Here is a 20375-nt window from a genome sequence, read left to right as displayed (position 1 = left end):
AATACAATGCACATTCTTCAAAATAGCTTATTTTGTGTTCTGAAGAATTGATAAAAAAATACGACCAATTTAAATAGATAATTGATTCACATTCATGGTCTGCAACAATATTCCAGAAGACCTTGCCATTTAAGTGATGCTTATTTGGTTGAGTCTGGTGACTCTGAAGGCCATTGGAGTACAGTGAGCTCATTGTCATGTTCAAGAAACCAGTTTGAGATCATTTGAGCTTTCTGACATGGTCGATTTTTTTTTACTGCTGGAAGTAGCCATCAAAACATGGACATGGTTGGCAACAATCCTCAGGTGGTATGTGTTATCTAATATATCCCATACCATATATCCAATTGTTTCTCCATTTTGATGCTCGGTTTGAACTTCAGCAAGTGTGTTTACCACGTCTTGAAGCCAAAATGGATTGAGTTTATGCTATGTGACTGGCTGATTAGCAATTTGATTAGCAAATGATGTATTTATTAAAGACAAGTTTAAAATAGTAATTTTAAATGTATGATATTTCACTTTTTGACTGTTGTGAAGGCATGCCTCTTCCGATAAGAATCACATGTTGCATGCTTGTTTTGTGTCATAATATGTATAATAGTACTTAATGGCAAGACAGTTGGATTAATTATTAAGGAGTGGTGACCTTCACCACACTCGTTTCACGCTAATATAATAATGAACCCTGTTATGGTCACAAAAAAAAAACTCAACATGTTTTTGATGATTATTGACCTAGAGAGTCCAGAGAAATGTACTGTGGTGGAAATTTTGTAATTGCTTGAAAATCCTTGAACAAGTTTGCAAAAGTAGGTTTTATACATCATCACCAATAACTCACAAACCATTTGATAGACATCAATGGTTCAAGAGGCAAAGTTGTTATGAATGAGGAGATCTATCGTTTGATATCAATAGTTTGTGTATTAGTCAAATGTCACATGACACAAAGTTGTCCAGGCCACCAAAATACATGTACATTTTGCCTTTTTTAATGTTTTAGCGTCACCTAGTATCTAAACGCCACCTTCCTTTGTATGTGACCTTGGAGTGATGGTCTACACATATCATCTGAGCCCCATGATGATATGTTAAGCCGTTCTGGATTTATGGCCATTTTAATGTGATAGGCTCAGACCATTTTAAGTTTTGGCGTCCCTAAGCAGCGGTGAAAGAAAAATTTCAACTTTTTTTCAATGATTATTTACATTCACACTCCACAGAAGTCATCTGCATTGGTTTGGTTCCGATCGGTTGAAAAACCAGGAACTAGTTCGCGAAAGTAGGTTTTTGACCTCATCAGCGATAACTCACAAACTGTTCGATTGACAGAAGTTGTTCCAGAGGCAAAGTTGCTCAGAATGAAGAGTACTATCATATGATACCAATAGTTTCTGTATTTGTCAAATGTCACGTGATACACAGTTGTTCATGCACTCCAAAAGCGTTATTTCGCCCCCCGGTGGCCGAATAAGTTCATGTTTCTTACAGACCTTAAGGACCATGAGACGAATACGCCCAGCGAGTGTCGTTTTGATCGGCCTCTGTTAATCCGGTGTAATGAGTGCTCAAAATTCATCGACCAATGGCGGCCATGTTTTTTGAGATACGCCAATGTCCTTTTAGTTATTCATGTAGCATGAGACAAAGACCCACCATACCAAATATCAAGTCATTCGGGCAAAGGATTGCGTAGTTATAGCCATTTTCTAGCTCATTCAAATTATAGCGCCACCTAGTGGCCAAACGCCGCAGTTTTTTTATTGTGACCCCGGACTGAGGGTCTACACATGTGTTCCAAGCCCCATGAAGATATCTCAAATGGTTTACGAGTTATGGCCGTTTTAGCTAAATATGCCACTTCCGGTTTGGACGTTTTAGCGCCACCAAGCGGCCGTGAGTGGAAAATTCAACTTTTTTTTGATAGTTATTTACATTCACACTCCACAGATGTCATCAGCGCTGGTTTGGTTCCGATAGGGCAAAAATCCAGGGACTAGTTCATTTTCTTTTTTGTTGCATAAAATGCAAATTAGCGGAAAAATTTGCATACCGGAAATGAAATCGGAGATATACATTTTTTAAGTTTTGAGCCAATGATTACTCTGATATAAAACACTTGGGTGTGCGACAAACGGTTTAGGAGTATCGGGGGCAAACGCGCTTTTTATCGTTGTAGCGCCACCTATGGGCCGATTTGGCAGGCTCCGTGTATCTGAGTAGCGACAAGGACTACTACCATCTGACCAAGTCTCAGCTCTGTCGGCTTTACGGTTTGGGCTGCAGCATCAGTTTTAGGGCAGAATAATAATAAGAATTAAAGCTGCAAGCAGCATTTAGCGGGTTCGAGCAGTCTAAGGCCTCTATTGGCCTTGCCATTGTCAACTAGGCTCAGGAATGGCACCGTAACAAATCCACAACGAATGACACTCTTCCACACCAAGAAATATGACAGAAACGGTTGGTAACTTTTAATACAGACCATGCATGCGTACACTCGTATGCAAAAACGGGCGTAAACCGATAATACCTAAGGGACGAGTGCAATAAACCATTTCTCATGTCTCTATGATGATTTGTTGCAGAGATAGAGATCTTGCTAAACGGTTGCTAAGCTAACCTGTTCGGTTGCCATGGGTGTCAATTAATACCTGTCAATTAATAACACATCAAACCACAAGTCAAACGAACCAAGCCCCGTGTCTTTATAATATTCTACTGCAGAGATGTAGGTCTGGCTAGACGATTGCAAAAAATAATCTGTTTGGTTGCTAAGGGCGTGGCTTGGCAGCTGTCAATTGATAAAGAATGAAGCCATTAGCAAAACAAAGCAACTCCTGTGTCTCTAAAACATTCTATTGCACATATATAGGTCTTTTTTTAATACAATGCACATTCTTCAAAATAGCTTATTTTGTGTTCTGAAGAATTGATAAAAAAAATACGACCAATTTAAATAGATAATTGATTCACATTCATGGTCTGCAACAATATTCCAGAAGACCTTGCCATTTAAGTGATGCTTATTTGGTTGAGTCTGGTGACTCTGAAGGCCATTGGAGTACAGTGAGCTCATTGTCATGTTCAAGAAACCAGTTTGAGATCATTTGAGCTTTCTGACATGGTTGATTTTTTTTACTGCTGGAAGTAGCCATCAAAACATGGACATGGTTGGCAACAATCCTCAGGTGGTATGTGTTATCTAATATATCCCATACCATATATCCAATTGTTTCTCCATTTTGATGCTCGGTTTGAACTTCAGCAACTGTGTTTACCACGTCTAGAAGCCAAAATGGATTGAGTTCATGCTATGTGACTGGCTGATTAGCAATTTGACTAGCAAATGATGTGTTTATTAAAGACAAGTTTAAAATAGTAATTTTAAATGTATGATATTTCACCTTTTTGACTGTTGTGAAGGCATGCCTCTTCCGATAAGAATCACATGTTGCATGCTTGTTTTGTGTCATAATAGGTATAATAGTACTTAATGGCAAGTCAGTTGGATTAATTATTAAGGAGTGGTGACCTTCACCACACTCGTTTCACGCTAATATGATAAAGGACCCTGTTATGGTCAAAAAAAAAAAACTCAACATGTTTTTGATGATTATTGACCTAGAGAGTCCAGAGAAATGTACTGTGGTGGAAATTTTGTAATTGCTTGAAAATCCTTGAACAAGTTTGCAAAAGTAGGTTTTATACATCATCACCAATAACTCACAAACCATTTGATAGACATCAATGGTTCAAGAGGCAAAGTTGTTATGAATGAGGAGATCTATCGTTTGATATCAATAGTTTGTGTATTAGTCAAATGTCACATGACACAAAGTTGTCCAGGCCACCAAAATACATGTACATTTTGCCTTTTTTAATGTTTTAGCGCCACCTAGTATCCAAACGCCACCTTCCTTTGTATGTGACCTTGGAGTGATGGTCTACACATATCATCTGAGCCCCATGATGATATGTTAAGCCGTTCTGGATTTATGGCCATTTTAATGTGATAGGCTCAGACCATTTTAAGTTTTGGCGTCCCTAAGCAGCGGTGAAAGAAAAATTCAACTTTTTTTCAATGATTATTTACATACTCACTCCACAGAAGTCATCTGCATTGGTTTGGTTCCGATCGGTTGAAAAACCAGGAACTAGTTCGCGAAAGTAGGTTTTTGACATCATCAGCGATAACTCACGAACCGTTTGATCGACAGAAGAGTGTCCAGAGGCAAAGTTGCGCAGAATGAAGAGTACTATCATATTATAACCATAGTTTGGGTAAATGTCAAATATCACGTGATACACAGTTGTGCATGCACTCCAAAAGCGCTATTACGCCCCCCGGTGGCCGAATAAGTTCATGTTTCTTACACACCGTCAGGACCATGAGACAAATAAGCCCAGTGAGTGGCGTTTTGATCGGCCTCCGTTAACCCGGCGTAATGAGTGCTCAAACTTCATCGACCAATGGCGGCCATGTTTTTTGATATACGCCAATGTCCATTTAGATATTTATGTAGAATGAGACAAAGACACACCATAACAAATAATAAGTCAATCGGGCAAACTGTTGCGTAGTTATAGACATTTTCTAGCTCATTCAAATTATAGCGCCATCTAGTGGCCAAACGCCACTGTCTTTTTATTGTGACCCCGGACTGAGGGTCTACACATGTGTTCCAAGCCCCATGAAGATATCTCAAACAGTTCAGGAGTGATGGCCATTTTAGCTAAATATGTTACTTCCGGTTTGGATGTTTTAGCGCCACCTAGCGACCGTGAATTGAAAATTGAACTTTTTTTTAATAATTATTCATATTCACACTCCACAGAACTCATCAGCGTTGGTTTGGTTCCAATAGGGCAAAAATCCAGGGACTAGTTCATTTTTTTTTTTTTTCATAAAATGCTAATTAGCGAAAAATCTATAATGGCGGAAATGAAATCGGAGATATACGTTTTTTAAGTTTTGAGCCAGTGATTACACTGATATAAGACACTTGGGTGTGCGACAAACGGTTTCGGAGTAACAAGCGCAAACGCGTTTGGTATTGCTATAGCGCCACCTATGGGTCGATATGGCTGGCTCCGTGTATCTGAGTAGCGACAAGGACTACTACCATCTGACCAAGTCTCAGCTCTGTCGGCCTTACGGTTTGGGCTGCAGTATCAGTTTTATGGCAGAATAATAATAAGAAGAAGAATAATAAAACCAACAAATACAATAGGTTTCTAGCCCTTCGGGCTCGAACCCTAAATATAGCTGCAAGCAGCAATCATCGGGTTCGAGCAGTCTAAGGGGACTAAGGTCGACTGCCTTCGCTGACTACGGTCAGGAATCGGACCATAACACATCCGCAAGGGATGACACTTACCCATAACCAGAAAAATGAAAGAAATGGTCATCAACGGTTAATACAGACCACGCATGCTTACACTCATATGCAAAAACAGGTGTAAACCGATAATACCTGAGGGGCGAGTGAAATTAACCAATTCTCATGTCTCTACGATGTTCAGTTCCAGAGATATAGGTCTAGCTTAATGGTTGCTAAGTTAACATGTTTAGTTGCTATGGATGTGGCATGGCACCTGCCATACATTATGATAGACGTGTATAAAAAAAGCTTAAGGCTTATGGCCAGGAGCATCTTAAATAGATACATTGATTCCCATTCATAATAGTCTAGAATGCCGTGCCATTTAAATTGTGTTTATTTTGTACACACATTATACAGTATATCCCATTTTGATGTAAGGTTTGAACTTCAGGAAGTCATGTTTACCATGTCTAAATGCATTGAGTTGCTGCCATGTGACTGGCTTAGTAGCAATTTGGGTTTACATGCAATTAAACTGGTGTACCTAATAAAGGTGTGTTGTATATATATATATATATATCAACACAGCATCATAAAAGCAGCCAGACATGTGCTGTATTTATAGATGTGTAATTATGGAGCAACGTTTAATGTGTAATACATTTTATTTCTAACACTGTCTTCCTGTGAGACACATTTCATTCCACACACATGCACAGTCTCGATCACACATGACACACAGAACTATACAGTACATGCACACTCTTATTATACAGAGAGACATAATATCCATAAATACACACATTGTGATCTGGTGACTCTAAAAAAGCCATTGAAATTAATTATATTTCACTTTTTTGTCTGTTATGAAGGCATGCCTCTTCCGATGACCTTCACATTTTGCATGCTTTTTTTGTGTCATAATATGTATAATAGTACTATATGGCAAGTCAGTTGGATTATTCATTAAGGAGCAGCAAGCTTTCAGGTAGACTTTTGAGGTTAATATAATAAAGGACTCTGTTATGGTCACATTTATGAAAAAGTTCAACATGTCCTTGATCATAAATTATCTAGAGAGTCCAGAGAATTGTACTGTGGTGAAAATTTGGAAATTGCTTGAAAGACCTAAAATTAGTATGCAAAAGTACGTCTTTAACATCATCACCAATAACTTGCGAACTGTTTGATTGACATCAATGGATCAAGAGGCAAAGTTGTTCTGAATGAGGAGAACTATCATATGATTATATTAGTTTGTGTAAATGACAAATGTCACGTGATACACAACTGCTTAAGCAATGAAATACGCAACAATTTTACCATTTTTACTGTTATAGCGCCACCTAGTGTGCAAATGCCACGTTATTTTGTAGGTGAACTTGGAGTGATGGTATACACATATTTCCCGAGCCCCATGATGATATGTTAAGCCGTTCTGGATTTATGGCCATTTAAATGTGATAGGCTCCTCCCATTTTTAAATTTGGCCGCCCCTAAGGGACCGTGAAAGGAAATTTCTGCTTTTTTTCGATAATTATTTACAATCACTCTCCACAGAAGTCATCTGCATTGTTTTGGTTCCGTTAAGTCGAAAAACCAACGACTAGTTCGCGAAAGTAGGTTTTAGACATCATCTGCGATAACTCACAAATCGTTTAATCGACAGAAGTGGTTCAAGAGGCAAAGTTGCTCAGAATAAGGAGAGCTATCATATGATAACATTAGTTTGGGTATATGTCAAATGTCACGTGATACACAATGGTTTAAGCACTCCTAAAGCGTTATTTCGCCCCCCGGTGGCCAAATGAGTTCATATTTCTTACAGACCTTAAGGACTGTGAGACAAATAATCCCAGCGAGTGTCGTTTTGATCGGCCTCAGTTAACTCGGTGTAATTAGCGCTCAAACTTCATTGGCCAATGGCGGCCATGTTTTTTGAGATACGCCAATGTCCTTTGAGATATTCATGTAGCATGAGACAAAGACCCGCCATACCACATATCAAGTCAATCGGGCAAAGGGTTGCGTAGTTATAGCCATTTTCTAGCTCATTCAAATTATAGCGCCACCTAGTGGCCAAATGCCGCAGTTTTTTTAATGTGACCCCGGACTGAGAGTCTACACATATTTTCCAAGCCCCATGAACATATCTCAAACAGTTCACTAGTTAGGGCCATTTTTGTTAAATATGTTACTTCCGGTTTGGACGTTTTAGCGCCACATAGCGGCCGTGAATTGAAAATTCAACTTTTTTTTGATAATTATATACATTCACACTCATCAGAACTCATCAGCGTTGGTTTGGTTCCGATCGGGCAAAAATCCAGGGACTAGTTCATTTTTAATTTTTTTCATAAAATGCAAATTAGCGAAAAAATTTGCATACCGGAAATGAAATCGGAGATATACGTTTTTTAAGTTTTGAGCCAATGATTACACTGATATAAAACACTTGGGTGTGCGACAAACGGTTTAGGGGTTACGTGCGCAAACGCGCCTTTCATCGCTGTAGCGCCACCTATGGGCCGATTTGGCTGGCTCCCTGTATCTGAGTAGCGACAAGGACTACTACCATCTGACCAAGTCACAGCTCTGTCGGCTTTACGGTTTGGGCTGCACGATCACTTTTAGGGAAGAATAATAATAAGAAGAAGAAGAAGAAGAATAAAACCTACAAATACAATAGGTTTCTAGCCCTACGGGCTCGAACCCTAATAATAATAAAACCAACAAATACAATAGGTTTCTAGCCCTTCGGGCTCGAACCCTAATAAACCTACTGCTTTCAGTAAATTTGCCACATCCATTTATTATTTCCACCAACCTGGAACACACGCAAAGGATAGTGAAATATACACTTGACACTTTTCTGTTTTTGAAAACCAAGCAGATTAAGTCAAGATGAAGTGACACAGCTGCTGACAGAGGCACCACGCTTCACCGCTTGCACAGATACCCTTTCCAAAAGACTATCTGTAATCTAAAACCTGAAGCTGTCCTTAAAGATAAAACCACTTGTATTGCTAAAAGAATGACAATGCAAAAGATATAAAAACTCCTAATAAATCGAATGCATGATCAAGACAGCGTAAAAAGCATCACTTTGGTGATAACAGAATCCTAAATTAAAGGGAACCATGTCTCTTCAATAAACAACTTTGTTTTCTTGTCTTAAATTTGTGTCCTCATTGATCTGGGACAGGTGGTATGACTCACAGCACAGGTGTTCACTTGACCATGATAGGGCAATCATTTCAGAGCAAGGTATGTAAATTGGCTGAGCAAGAAAGGTGCGAGGGGTAAAAAAGGGACAAGTAAGCCTAAGATTTTGCTGTTGGTCTTTTACGGCAATGAAGTAAAGCACTTATGGAAGCCACAGACCTGGCACAAGCTCAAAACCAGCTTAAAGAAATAGATAAGCAACAAAGCTATTCTTGACACAACGCCTCTTAAAAGCAAGGCTGGCCCGAAATGTAACATCCAAATAAGAGCTTGGTCATTTAAATGAGTACAGGTCCATGCAAACAAGTCTAATTTACAACACTAAGGACATTCTACTGGCCTTAGACCAGGTTGTGAGCGAGTGCTATGGGCCAGCTAACAGAACTGTGACTTGACCTATATGACCAGTGTTGCGTTTTTTAAAATCAATGGTACAGGACAAAAAAAAAATGTATTTCTGTTTTTAGTGAGTTTTTAAGAGTGGGGCATGGTCTAAATGATATATTGAAGTTTCACATGAGAGCAAAAATGAAATAATTACTATTATTAAATCAGATGATAAAATATTATAGAAAGTTTTAATGTCATCCGTCTTTGATATGACATGGGCAATATTATTTTATGAGTGGTTGGTTGAATATGCATGAATGGTAACATCAGGCCAAAAGACAAGGGAGTGCAGTCAGCAATTCCCGAGCACCGTCTGCCTTCCATGGTAATTAGAGCGTAATTGATGCTTTTGAGCTTTGAAAAACAATGAGAAAAATTACACTGTTGCACTCTTGATCGAGCTTGAAACTAGAGGAATTTAATTCTGAATGGCACGGGTTAAATTATACATTGCCACTTCAATGCAATTTACTCAATGTTTCACACCAAGTGTCTTCTACGTCTAAGTAGCCTAGCACATCTCCATCTCATTGCCAGGGCACTATGGGAATAAAATGAAAAGCTATTCCTTATTAAGAAAACTTTCAATTTGTGAAGACAGCTGAGGCATTTCAGAGCTGCATAAAACCTGACTATATTCTTGCAAGCATTTATTTAGTTCTACTTGACTGATTTAAGAGCAGACTCGACAGCGAACCATTTCTGTCAGTCAGACGGGATGATGACAAGAAGGGCCTTACTGTGGCTCATTCTAGCTTTTGTTGTTTCATGTTCACATTGTCTTTTACTAAATCCTGTGAAGCCAGACTAAAGCTGCACTAAGCTAAAAAAATAATTATAGGATTTACTTTAAAAAAAACTGTGTGCAAAAGTTACACAGAAAATTAAGTAAATGTTACTTTTTTCCTCAAGTTTTTGCATAAGAGTTTTTTAGTACTAAAATTTATTTAAAAAAACAACTATTAAGATTTTCTTATTTTTTTTGCAGTGTGTGGGCAAATACGGTTGCTTGTGTGGCGTCCCGTAAGACGAATGGTTACAGTGCTAAATAAACCAAAACTTTATCTAAAATCTATTAGGCACAATTCACAGATACAGGTTATAAAACAGGTAATTTTTCATGTAACCAAGTGCATTTTGAGCATCAAGGATTCAAAAGTAGCTTTGAATCAGCAAAATCGCACAATATTTTGTAGACATGATGATCCACCACAGGATGCTATTCAAAAACAGAGTTCATTAAAATAATATAGCTGCAATGCGATTGGTTCGTTGATATCTCTGAGAGGCGACAAAACACATACAAGCACTCGGCTAAGCAAACTGCATCTTCGACACATTCAAGCCCTCGGGCGATATTCTCAGTGTTTTCCCATTAGTGTGTATGCTCCCCGATACATTAGTCTCTAAACAACTCTGACTGCTCTCTCCTCTTACGAGGATCTTTGTTCAATCCTTGTGAGCTAAGAAACATGTTACAATACTTCAAGCACAAGCTGACACAACAGATGTGTTTGGCATAGACACAAAGTGGATGTGTGAATAACACTCGTTTATGAGAGCAGTTCAGTATTATGGTGTATGGTTGTGGTTTTAAATTTGGCAATGACACTGAATGACACCGTTTATGAAGATTTTAGCAAAATGTTGGGCAAAGACTTAAAAGACTGGGGATAGGATGAATAAAGACACGCAACAAATATCTTCATCGTGTCGCTTTATACAAAAGCGATGAAATAATGGAATAATCTTTTCCCTAATATTAATATTTAAGTGTTTTTGCACATTTTTATGCAGGTCCTTTGAAGTCTTCATATTGCTTTGGGAGAGACGCCTTTAACACTGGGAACAATAAGACACACTTCACTGCATTCGATATTCATCTCTATTTCAAAAGGATGGAAAGGGATTATGTTGCTTGTGTGACCAAATCTTCTAAAAAGCCACAGTCAATTATATCCAGACCCAAAAATAGATCCACACTTTAGGATGCTACTCGGCATTCATCAACAGTTTACTTCAACAGCAAGATGACTTAAGATAAGAACGTCCTCCCATAGGCTATAACAGTCCACAGCCATGCAACACTTTTTCAAACACTTTCTGTTGAAAAATTGAAGATGCTTTTTGGCTGAACTGATTGATGTGCAATTTACAGGTGGGAGAAAAAATTTGATTCAATCAGCTAGCGATTCAAATCGATTCACAAATTTCAAAAATCTTTTTTTTACTCGTTACTAAATATAATAATGTGACGTCTTTGGAACAAATAAGGCGGAAGTCAACTGCAAGAGAGGAGCAGCATCCGGAATGAACACCTCACGCTCAAGCACAGCGGAGAATATAGGAGCAGTGGAGAAAGAGAGAAAACAAAATACATTCACCCCTGTAGGACTAAATTGCAAGATAAATGGAATACATTTTTAGGATGGTGTTTCTCTGCTTTTCTCTGAGTGAGCGGTAGGGAGAAATAGCGCATTGAATGTACTATACCGCAGCTGACTTGACAGTAAGTGCAAAATAGCAACTAATATACAATAATATTGCTAAAATAATAGCACTATTAATGTATGTGTATTATGATTTTGTTATACGATGTGGCAATGCGTGGAAGTTACTGTCGTATATCAAACAGCACTAGTCACGTTTAATTACTATTATGTACTTGTTTTAATGTCTGACAGCAGAAATGTCAATGAGAATGGCTTTTCTGGGCACTCTATTGTATCAAAAAATACAATATGTGTGACAGTTCTGAGAGTAGAAGCCAAAGTACCAACACTACTCTGACTCTGAGCGCAAATGTGACGAGATGACATCTTAAAAATGATAATTAGTACATCAAAAATCAATTCTTAATCGAATAGTGACCCAAGAACCGATTCTGAATCGAATTGTGAGGGACCAAACAATTACTTCTAGTGCATTGCTTACGTCTGCCTTCACAGAACATAGATATTATATTCATAGGCTCCAGCCCCTCCGCTTGGCATCCTACAAGATTGCCCAGTGGGAAACTAGGCTTAAAGACAAGCCTGAATTATTTTATCCATAGATAACTTAAGGAGTGCTTATCAACTGTTTTTGTTTTGTCTTCGAGATGATGGAGGCGGAATGATATCACTAAAAGCTATAGCTGATAAAGACAGATTTGTGTTATCAAGGCACAAGCATGTTAAGTCTGAAAACAGTATGAGAACTAAAGTATAATGATGGAGCGCAGTCGCTTACGTTATTGACTAAGCAATGATTCACTGGCAAATTACCCTAAAGTGCAAAATACAGAAACGTATCAAATTGAAAATGAAATATCCAGGCACCATTTGGTTCTGCTTATATGGCCCTGCATGGTCAATTGGGCCACATAAATACTGCAGCTAAATATGAATGTAATTCCTCTTCTGAAGGTTTAATCCAATCCTGAACAAAGAGTTCACTGAAAACCGTATGAATTCAAATGGATTTGGGGTAAAATCTGTATAGTGTTGACAAAACTAAACAACTAGCTGTTAATCCAAGTACGCTGCTGTATTTGCAGCTGCTTATCGGTTTTTCAGAAACAGTACCAGCAGAAACACAAAGGGCTGTTTTTACTCTTCTAGATCGATCTCTCTCTACCAGAGTTTCTTCATTCATCGAAACTTCAGAATCAATACACAGGCCTACTCTCCAGTCATTAACATAACTTTAGGCAATAACAGCCAGCACCAAAATGGCTTCAACCATCTACATGCTGAAGTGGTTATCACCTTTGTTCTGGGTCCCTTTCTATATGAAACCCAATAATGTGCACAAACAAATTATATTTATTTACACCTCTGTATAAAATAATAAAGCAGCTGACTGTGTCATTAAACTAAATTCATCACAATTCATATCCAGTGTCTGGACCCCGTAGAGGACTGAATGACCCTTAACATCAAAAGCTCATTTATTATCAGAAACTTCCAATTAGTTAAGCTGTAGGGAAACTGCTCTGCATTACTTTTATACATTTCACACTGGCGCATACATATTTCACGGAAAGATGCATAACTAAAGTGAAGAATACAGAAAGATGACTAGAGGAAAAAGCTAATGGATTCTCTGTAATCCCATGTTCAACAAGAAGCACATTCACTGAAACATTGGGGCTTTGGATAAACGGGCTGGCCATTTTCTTATTATCTCTACATGAATATATTTCTCTAGCCGCTTTGATGGCTAAGTTTAAAGAAGACGAAGTATCCGCAGTAGAACGCAAGAATGCATTAAAGATGTTATCAAATCTAGCTCCCTTTTCAAACAGACAGGAGCTGTGGGAGAACTGGACAGGAATTGCTATATTTGTCATGGAGACTTTTATCTCTCCACATATCACAGAACATCATCTGCACTGCCAAATAGTTTAATAAAGATGTTATGACATGACAACACAATCACCACCTGTCAAAAGTTATCACTGTAACAATTATAGTGAAATATATTCCTCATGTTTCTTGTAACATATTTTTTTTCTGGAATAATGATTCCATTTCTGAATTGAGTTTTACGAACTACTTATTGAGCAATGAGCATATGAGAAGTAACACTAAAATAGGATCGATGCCACATCTCATTCAATTAGAAAACTTCCCTGAAATTTTCTTGCTAATCTGAATATATAACTTTAAGATCTCATCTCACATAAGGCAGTAAACCACAAATATTGTCCCTCATCTCATCCGTTTTACTCATCAGGATATTATAAAAAGTGGTCCTGGTGGTTCGTGCAAGATCAACATTTTTAAGACACTAAAGTCTTGCCCATTTGCTAATGCAGCATGTCTTTTTCTCAGACCTGTTTTTTTTCAAGGAGATTTCATGGTTTTAAACAGAGCTCAATGACGTCTGCTCGTATAGGTCTCTCAGTTATCCACTGCTTCCAAAGTTTTAATGCAGAACAGAAGAGGTTCTTCTCTTCTACGCTGACTTTAAAGCCCTTAATATACACTATACAACCTCATTCCTGTCAAAGGTCAGGCCATAAAAAACAATGTGCCTCATGTATGCTTTCCTGTTCACACCAAGGGCAACAAAATGAGGAATTGTAGTTTATGGGCATGTGAATGCATGTACAATGTGGTAAATTTGGCTCAGTATAAAACCGAGCATTGATTCAATCTCTGGAATAAGACTCTGCTGATTCAACGAGATGAGAAACATAATCATCTGGAATCCGACAGACAACATAAAAGCAGGCAAAAATATTGAGTTTTTTTGAAGCTCAGCAGGTAGAAGATAAGCAGAAAAAAACATCCCGTGGCAAAATGCTGAAAAATGTTGCATTTACAAGGCTTGGAAGAGTTTTTGCAGCCAGCACCTCGGGAAAGAGATAAAGCAAAGGAACTCAACAAATATCGCCCCTCAAATTTAAAACCCCTTTCACCCTTTGGCGGGTAAAATGTAACTTCGTATGTCAATTTCCGGGAAGTAATTCCTGAGAATACGTCTTGAAATGGCGAGACACTACATCTAAGCCTGTAGACATTAAGACGAACAATATCAGAAAATTTGAAATTCACAGTCTCCAGTCAGCGTAAAATTAGGGCCTGCGCTTCTCTTTCATTGCATGGTATAAATTAATCTGTATGACAGTAATCAGACCCAAATGTCGTCTATTTGGCACTGTTATCAAAGGGAAAAACGAGAATACCCATCCCAGCCACACGGCTTTGGGAGAAATGGACAGATCTGTCATCCAGTTCCCTTTATCCTGATGTTAACAAGCTTTGATTTGAGCAAGGACTGTACAGCAGTAAGGCCCCATCACACCGCCACACTATAATCCTGCCAACAAGGGCAGAACAATCAGACTGTCAATAATTGTGTTGTGGAGCGGATATCAGATCAAACGCATTACTCGGTGGAGATAAAAGCCGTCCGTTTCCCTATCCTGCCTGCATCCAAGGGCAGCCGTGGCTCCAAAACCCATCTCACACATTTACAACCACAGAGAATATTGTGACCCTTTCGAGGTTCTCGAACCTGTGCACCCGATGCAACCCAACTGCTGTCCCGAGGCTGACATGCATTCATATCGAGCACATATATGTGGGAATTAATTCCCTCACGGAGACACGATCTATGACATCTGTTAAACATCCATTGCGCAACTTACAGTTCTTGGCAGAAATAAACTGAGGACGAACAATGCAATCTCATTTATGTAAACCGATCGAAAAAACTAACTTTCACTGTGTAATTTAACAGATATAGACACTTAATCCCCGAAATCTCCAAAGCAAGATAATAGCACCAAACATCAATGTGCCGATGAAACCGATTCAGTGCCGTGAGCCATCTGAAACAGTGTTGGCCAGCTGTTGTGCCACTTGCTTATCCTACGGTACATGAGTGAAGATTTATGAACAGATTCGCAAAAAGCAGTCTTGATATGCAACAAGATTATAAAATAAAAACATAAGTAAAACTAACGCCAGCAGAAGATTGGGTGGTCCAGAGAGTTACGCAGTACCACAATTCGTCAAAGTTGAAGTTTTAAACTGCAACGCTGCCACAAAGCCATAAGGGAGCAATTCTCAAATGTGCAGTCAATTTTTCTCATCGTGCCCTTACAACAATATCAAATGCACACAAAATAGAAAGTGAGCTGTCTGGCTGATGCACGATACAATTCACAAAAAACAAACCCCTAGACGACGTGTCACTTTATAATAAAGGAAGTACATGTGCTAAGCATTGTGACTAATATCCCATATTTCAATAAATGTTCTGATAAAGGCAGATAAACGTGTGTTTGAACGGTGCACCACCCTGCTTTAAAATATTGGTTTCCCAATATTTACACTGTCAACTGGTTACTAACCAGTCAGCTACAGATTAAACATTAAATATGTGTTTATTAAAACGTTAATTTTCCAGGTGCTTCAATACAGTTGTCGAAAGTTACTGATCAAACACAAATACGGAGTTTAGGTAACAAACTCAAATTTAGAAGTTTTCAATAATCAGAGTTTTAACAATTGCTGTCAGAAGGTTAAGTGTATTATCACTGTAGACGTTAGAGCCCATTTGCTTAAAGTCCAGGTTGTCTTGGCTTTTTATTCAGTGGATGAATGAACTAAGAAACATTTAAACCGGTTCAATCCACGCCGATACAGACGCAAAATATCTGAGAACAGATCGTGTCTGAATGTAATGACACTTCACACACTCGCTACATTGTAACACACGCCGGCGAATATGCTAGTTTGTAACCAGTTAACGCCTCTCCGGCTCGTAAACGGAAGCTTAATCACTCCACGAAAATCTTTTGGGGAAAAAAGCACGACGTCTGCGATAATCGTGAGCGTTGAATTCAACTAAACCATACGTGGCTGTACTGTAGTCTCACAGTAAAATCACAGCACGTAGTCAGGGAGCGATGCGTCCATACATCGCTGGACACAACAGTTTTCCGAGTGTTTTCTCGTCCGCTCTCGTGCTCTAGACATCCCCGTAGTGATCGTTTTCACTCGTTCATCCGAAAGCTGAAAAACGATCGCGCAAAACAAGTTGGATTTTTCACTGTACCCGCGCGCAACGCGAACAAACCAGCGAACACAGAAACCTACCTTTCGACTTAGCGTTGTCCCCGAGTAGAAATAATACGCTATGCCAAGCACCCACAGCACAGCGAAACATAATAAAATCCTAGATTTCCTGCGCATTGCTGTGATTTCGGATGGGATAATACAGGGGCTGACTGGGAGATTCGTGCCGCGTCCACGTTCAGCGTCTCGCCGTGCCTACAGCGCTCTACTGACGAACGGCTTGAGCAGCGGCGGTGGTTGGACAGAAGAAGAAGCAGGAAACAGCCAGCATCACCGGGTTAGAGGGGAAAGGGTAACCGACTTTAATCCAATCACGCTCCGCAGAGACGCGGGCGGAGGAGGGCTGGGGGTGGGGCCGTTTATTGCCTGGACCCCGAGTCGAGATGTACTGAGGGAGCATTGTTTATCTTAGTTTTGCACATTTCATACTGAAGGAATGCGTAATATTTGTGTGACGTAGACTATTAGTATTTGGTTAAATGAAATAGTAATTTAGTCCAATTTAATTAGTAAGTTACTTTAGATAACGCAACCATACATGTAGCCTACTGTTTAACAAATCTAATTATTTGATCTGTTTATGTTTTTATTGCACTTCTATGGAAGCCCGTTTCCGCCAGGGTTGGGAATTTTTTTAGAATTAGTAAGTCATAATATTGACTTAGTATCTCATAATAATGACTTAGTATCTCATAATTATGACTTAGTATATTAATGAGATACTATGTCGAAATTTCGACTTAGTAAGTCATAATAATGACTTAGTATATCATAATAATGATTTAGTATATCATAATAATGACTTAGTATCTCATAATAATGACTTAGTATCTCATAATAATGAGATACTATGTCGAAATTTCGACTTAGTAAGTCATAATAATGACTTAGTATATCATAATAATGACTTAGTATCTCATAATAATGAGATACTAAGTCGAAATTTCGATTTAGTAAGTCATAATAATGACTTAGTATCTCATAATAATGACTTAGTAAGTCATAATAATGACTTAGTATCTCATAATAATGACTTTGTATCTCATAATAATGAGATACTAAGTCAAAATTTCGATTTAGTATCTCATAATAATGACTTAGTATCTCATAATAATGACTTAGTATTCCATAATATTGACCAATTTAGTCATTATTATGACTTACTAAGTCGAAATTCCGACTTAGTATCTTATGAGTTACTAATTCTAAACAAAATTCCCAACCCTGGCGGAAAAGGGCTTCCATACACTTCTCTATAGTGTGGTTATGCAGTTATGGCGTGTTTATTGATTAAAGATGCAAAATCCTTCGCATTAGCTTCAGTAAAAACCTGTCAAAAATAGCTCTGTTATGAAAAAATGTTTCTAAATTACCAGCAGCTTGCTGTCATGAACAATGTAAGACATAGTCGGAAGAACTAGTGGCTTTGATTTGAAAGATCCCATTAAAATTTGACATCTGATAAGTTAAATAAAAGAAGAGTTAATTTGGAAACGCCGTTGTACTTCCAAGGATTCAGTTATGTGACCTACTTATCATATGGGGACAAGCACAGCAGACACAACACTGATGCACATGTAGTGTTAGATTTGAGCTGGTCATTGTGTGCCAAGACTCAGAAAAAAAGAAACACTACAAAAATTCCCATTCAAAAACAGAAATGAAGGCTTTCGAAAAAGCTAAAACAGAGTGAAATTTGTAAACATACATTAGTGACTTAAAGTGTTGTACAAATTTGAATAATTGCCTTGTTTTTGTTTGTAATCAATCTTTTGATATATACAAAGTTGTGTGTAGTTGTGTAAACTGAAGCTCAGATTTGATAAGAATTTAAGGAAGCTTGGCTTAAAAATGACAACAACACATGTGCAAACTAAGCAAAAACTACTGTAGACAAAAACAAGAAAGGCTTTAAAAATATTGATTACTGACCATTTTTAGTCAATTTATATTTTGTGTCAGGCAATGTTTTTGTTTTTTTTCTGTGCTTCTCTGTATTAAAATAAAACGTTTATTAGTAGTATATCTAATTTTATTAGCCCATTTCTTACAACAAAAGAAAATCATGCCTATCTTTTTTTCAAGATATACCTCAACCAGTCTTCCCTTATACCAGCTTCCATTTCATTTTACCACTCTTCTCCAGGAAACAAGCTTAGTTTGAAACCGAATGCAATGGTTTTAGTTTTAACATCAGTAAGCATTATTCTACAGTCAAAACGACACAGACAAGCCCTCCAGCTTTTACTCACACATCACATTGTTATCTACATAATAAACTTGACATTTTAACTCTTCACCATGGGATCAGTTGACCTGCAATGGTAGCTCAGCTCAGCTTGGAGAATGTCATTTCCTTATGTTCTTCATTTATTGTATAAAGTCTGTAATGCTTTATTGTTCCCACACCCCTTCAGTTCATCCTCGTGCCTGTAAATGTATAATTGAAAGGTCTTCCTTTAATCATCATGACTCTGTAAGACTATACAGCTGTCAGAACAAGAAGTAAAGGTGAGGCAAGAAATATGTGTTTGTAGCTCTGCCAAAGACTTGAAACCGGCATATTTAAGCAGGGAGCAAGTTGCCACAGTTCTTATGGATTTAGGTTGTCTCAGTTTTTTAATCCCAGATTTGATGATGGTGAGATCAGATCTAGTATGTGTGGTCATTCTGTAGAATCGGTTCATATAACTTTAGTATAGTTAATCCCAAAGAATGTTTGGAAATATTAATGTTTACATCCAGTGTACAAAAGACATATATGCACAGTACTGTAAATGTTTTTTCCTGTCATGTTTCAGGAAAAAGCACATACAGAGAATAATTCTAAACCCATGAGTAAAACCTCCAGTAGACATCAAATTGTACACAATAATCGTCTAGTAGCTGTGATGTTGACTGTCATGTGAGAAAAATCAGGAAATTATCTGCATGACTAACCGTGCTGGAAAATCCTACTTTTTAGCTAAAGTTTCATGATTAATACCAGTAAACAGTGAGTGATTATTTTACAATTGTCAAAAAAAACACATGATGAAAAGCTAAGAATAAGAAAAGCTTAAGAGCAAGAACCGTAAAACTTTCAGGAAATTTATGGAATCTTAAAATCACTTAGTGTCTATATTAAGTCAACATGTTTTAATGAAAGCTCAATCTCCATAGGGAAATAACATAGCATTCTCGAAACTAGCTACTATATTTTGTTAAAGAAAGTCAGCTGGGACCCTTAAACTTCATTAAAAACAAAAACAATTGAATTTTGTCTTATAACTGATCTTATAATCTGAATCCAAATCATTTCTTGACATTGTTAAACGGTGCAGGTTTTGAAACAAGTAAAGAGAAAGTCAACCTCGCATTTGCGGCCAGATGGTTATTTTCACACTAAACCAAAAGCCATGCTTGAAATATAGCGGTTTCGAAGAAATAACACTGGAGCTCTGTTATAAACACACATGACACGTTATTATAACATTTGAAGAATGCACTATTGTAATTGTCTTCCAAACAAATCAGATAGCGATCCTTGTGCTGTGAGAAAAACAGGACTGATCCGGCTTTTATTAGTGACCTGTCCGTCTACATTATCATGCATCTAAAAACTGCTAACAATTTTTGCGTTGAGCAAGAGCATGTATGGCTTAATTTGGTTCTCGGCTGTCTCTCAAGCTCCTTATATGAGCATTCACTTGCATGGGCTAATAATCTGAATCTGTTATTCTACACACTTGGCTCTCAGACACTGGTCTGAGCATCATTGCCAGTTTCTGTGAGCGGGCTGAGGTGCTTTCTGACACATTTCATTCTCTGTACTTGGCTACCTTTTTGCACTCCTGCAGTCTTCTGTAGACCCGAGAAA

At 38.0% G+C, this 20375-nt stretch overlaps 1 protein-coding gene across 2 annotated transcripts in view; it reads right to left on the bottom strand.

The window, feature by feature from the left end:
* galnt2 (UDP-N-acetyl-alpha-D-galactosamine:polypeptide N-acetylgalactosaminyltransferase 2) overlaps positions 1 to 16745 on the bottom strand; it is a 65598-nt gene extending 48853 nt beyond the window's left edge. For both annotated transcript variants that reach the window (XM_056760514.1, XM_056760515.1), the window contains exon 1: positions 16538 to 16745. In XM_056760514.1, coding sequence (XP_056616492.1) covers positions 16538 to 16633 — 96 coding nt within the window. In that variant the 5' untranslated portion in view covers positions 16634 to 16745. The remainder of the gene's footprint in view (positions 1 to 16537) is intronic.
* Between the last annotated feature and the right edge of the window lie 3630 nt (positions 16746 to 20375).

This window comes from Triplophysa dalaica, chromosome 11 (genome assembly GCF_015846415.1).
Source record: "Triplophysa dalaica isolate WHDGS20190420 chromosome 11, ASM1584641v1, whole genome shotgun sequence".
NCBI classification, from domain to species: Eukaryota; Metazoa; Chordata; class Actinopteri; order Cypriniformes; family Nemacheilidae; genus Triplophysa; species Triplophysa dalaica.
The sequence above is the reverse complement of the archived record's forward strand: the minus strand, read 5'-3'. Positions and strand labels throughout refer to the sequence as shown.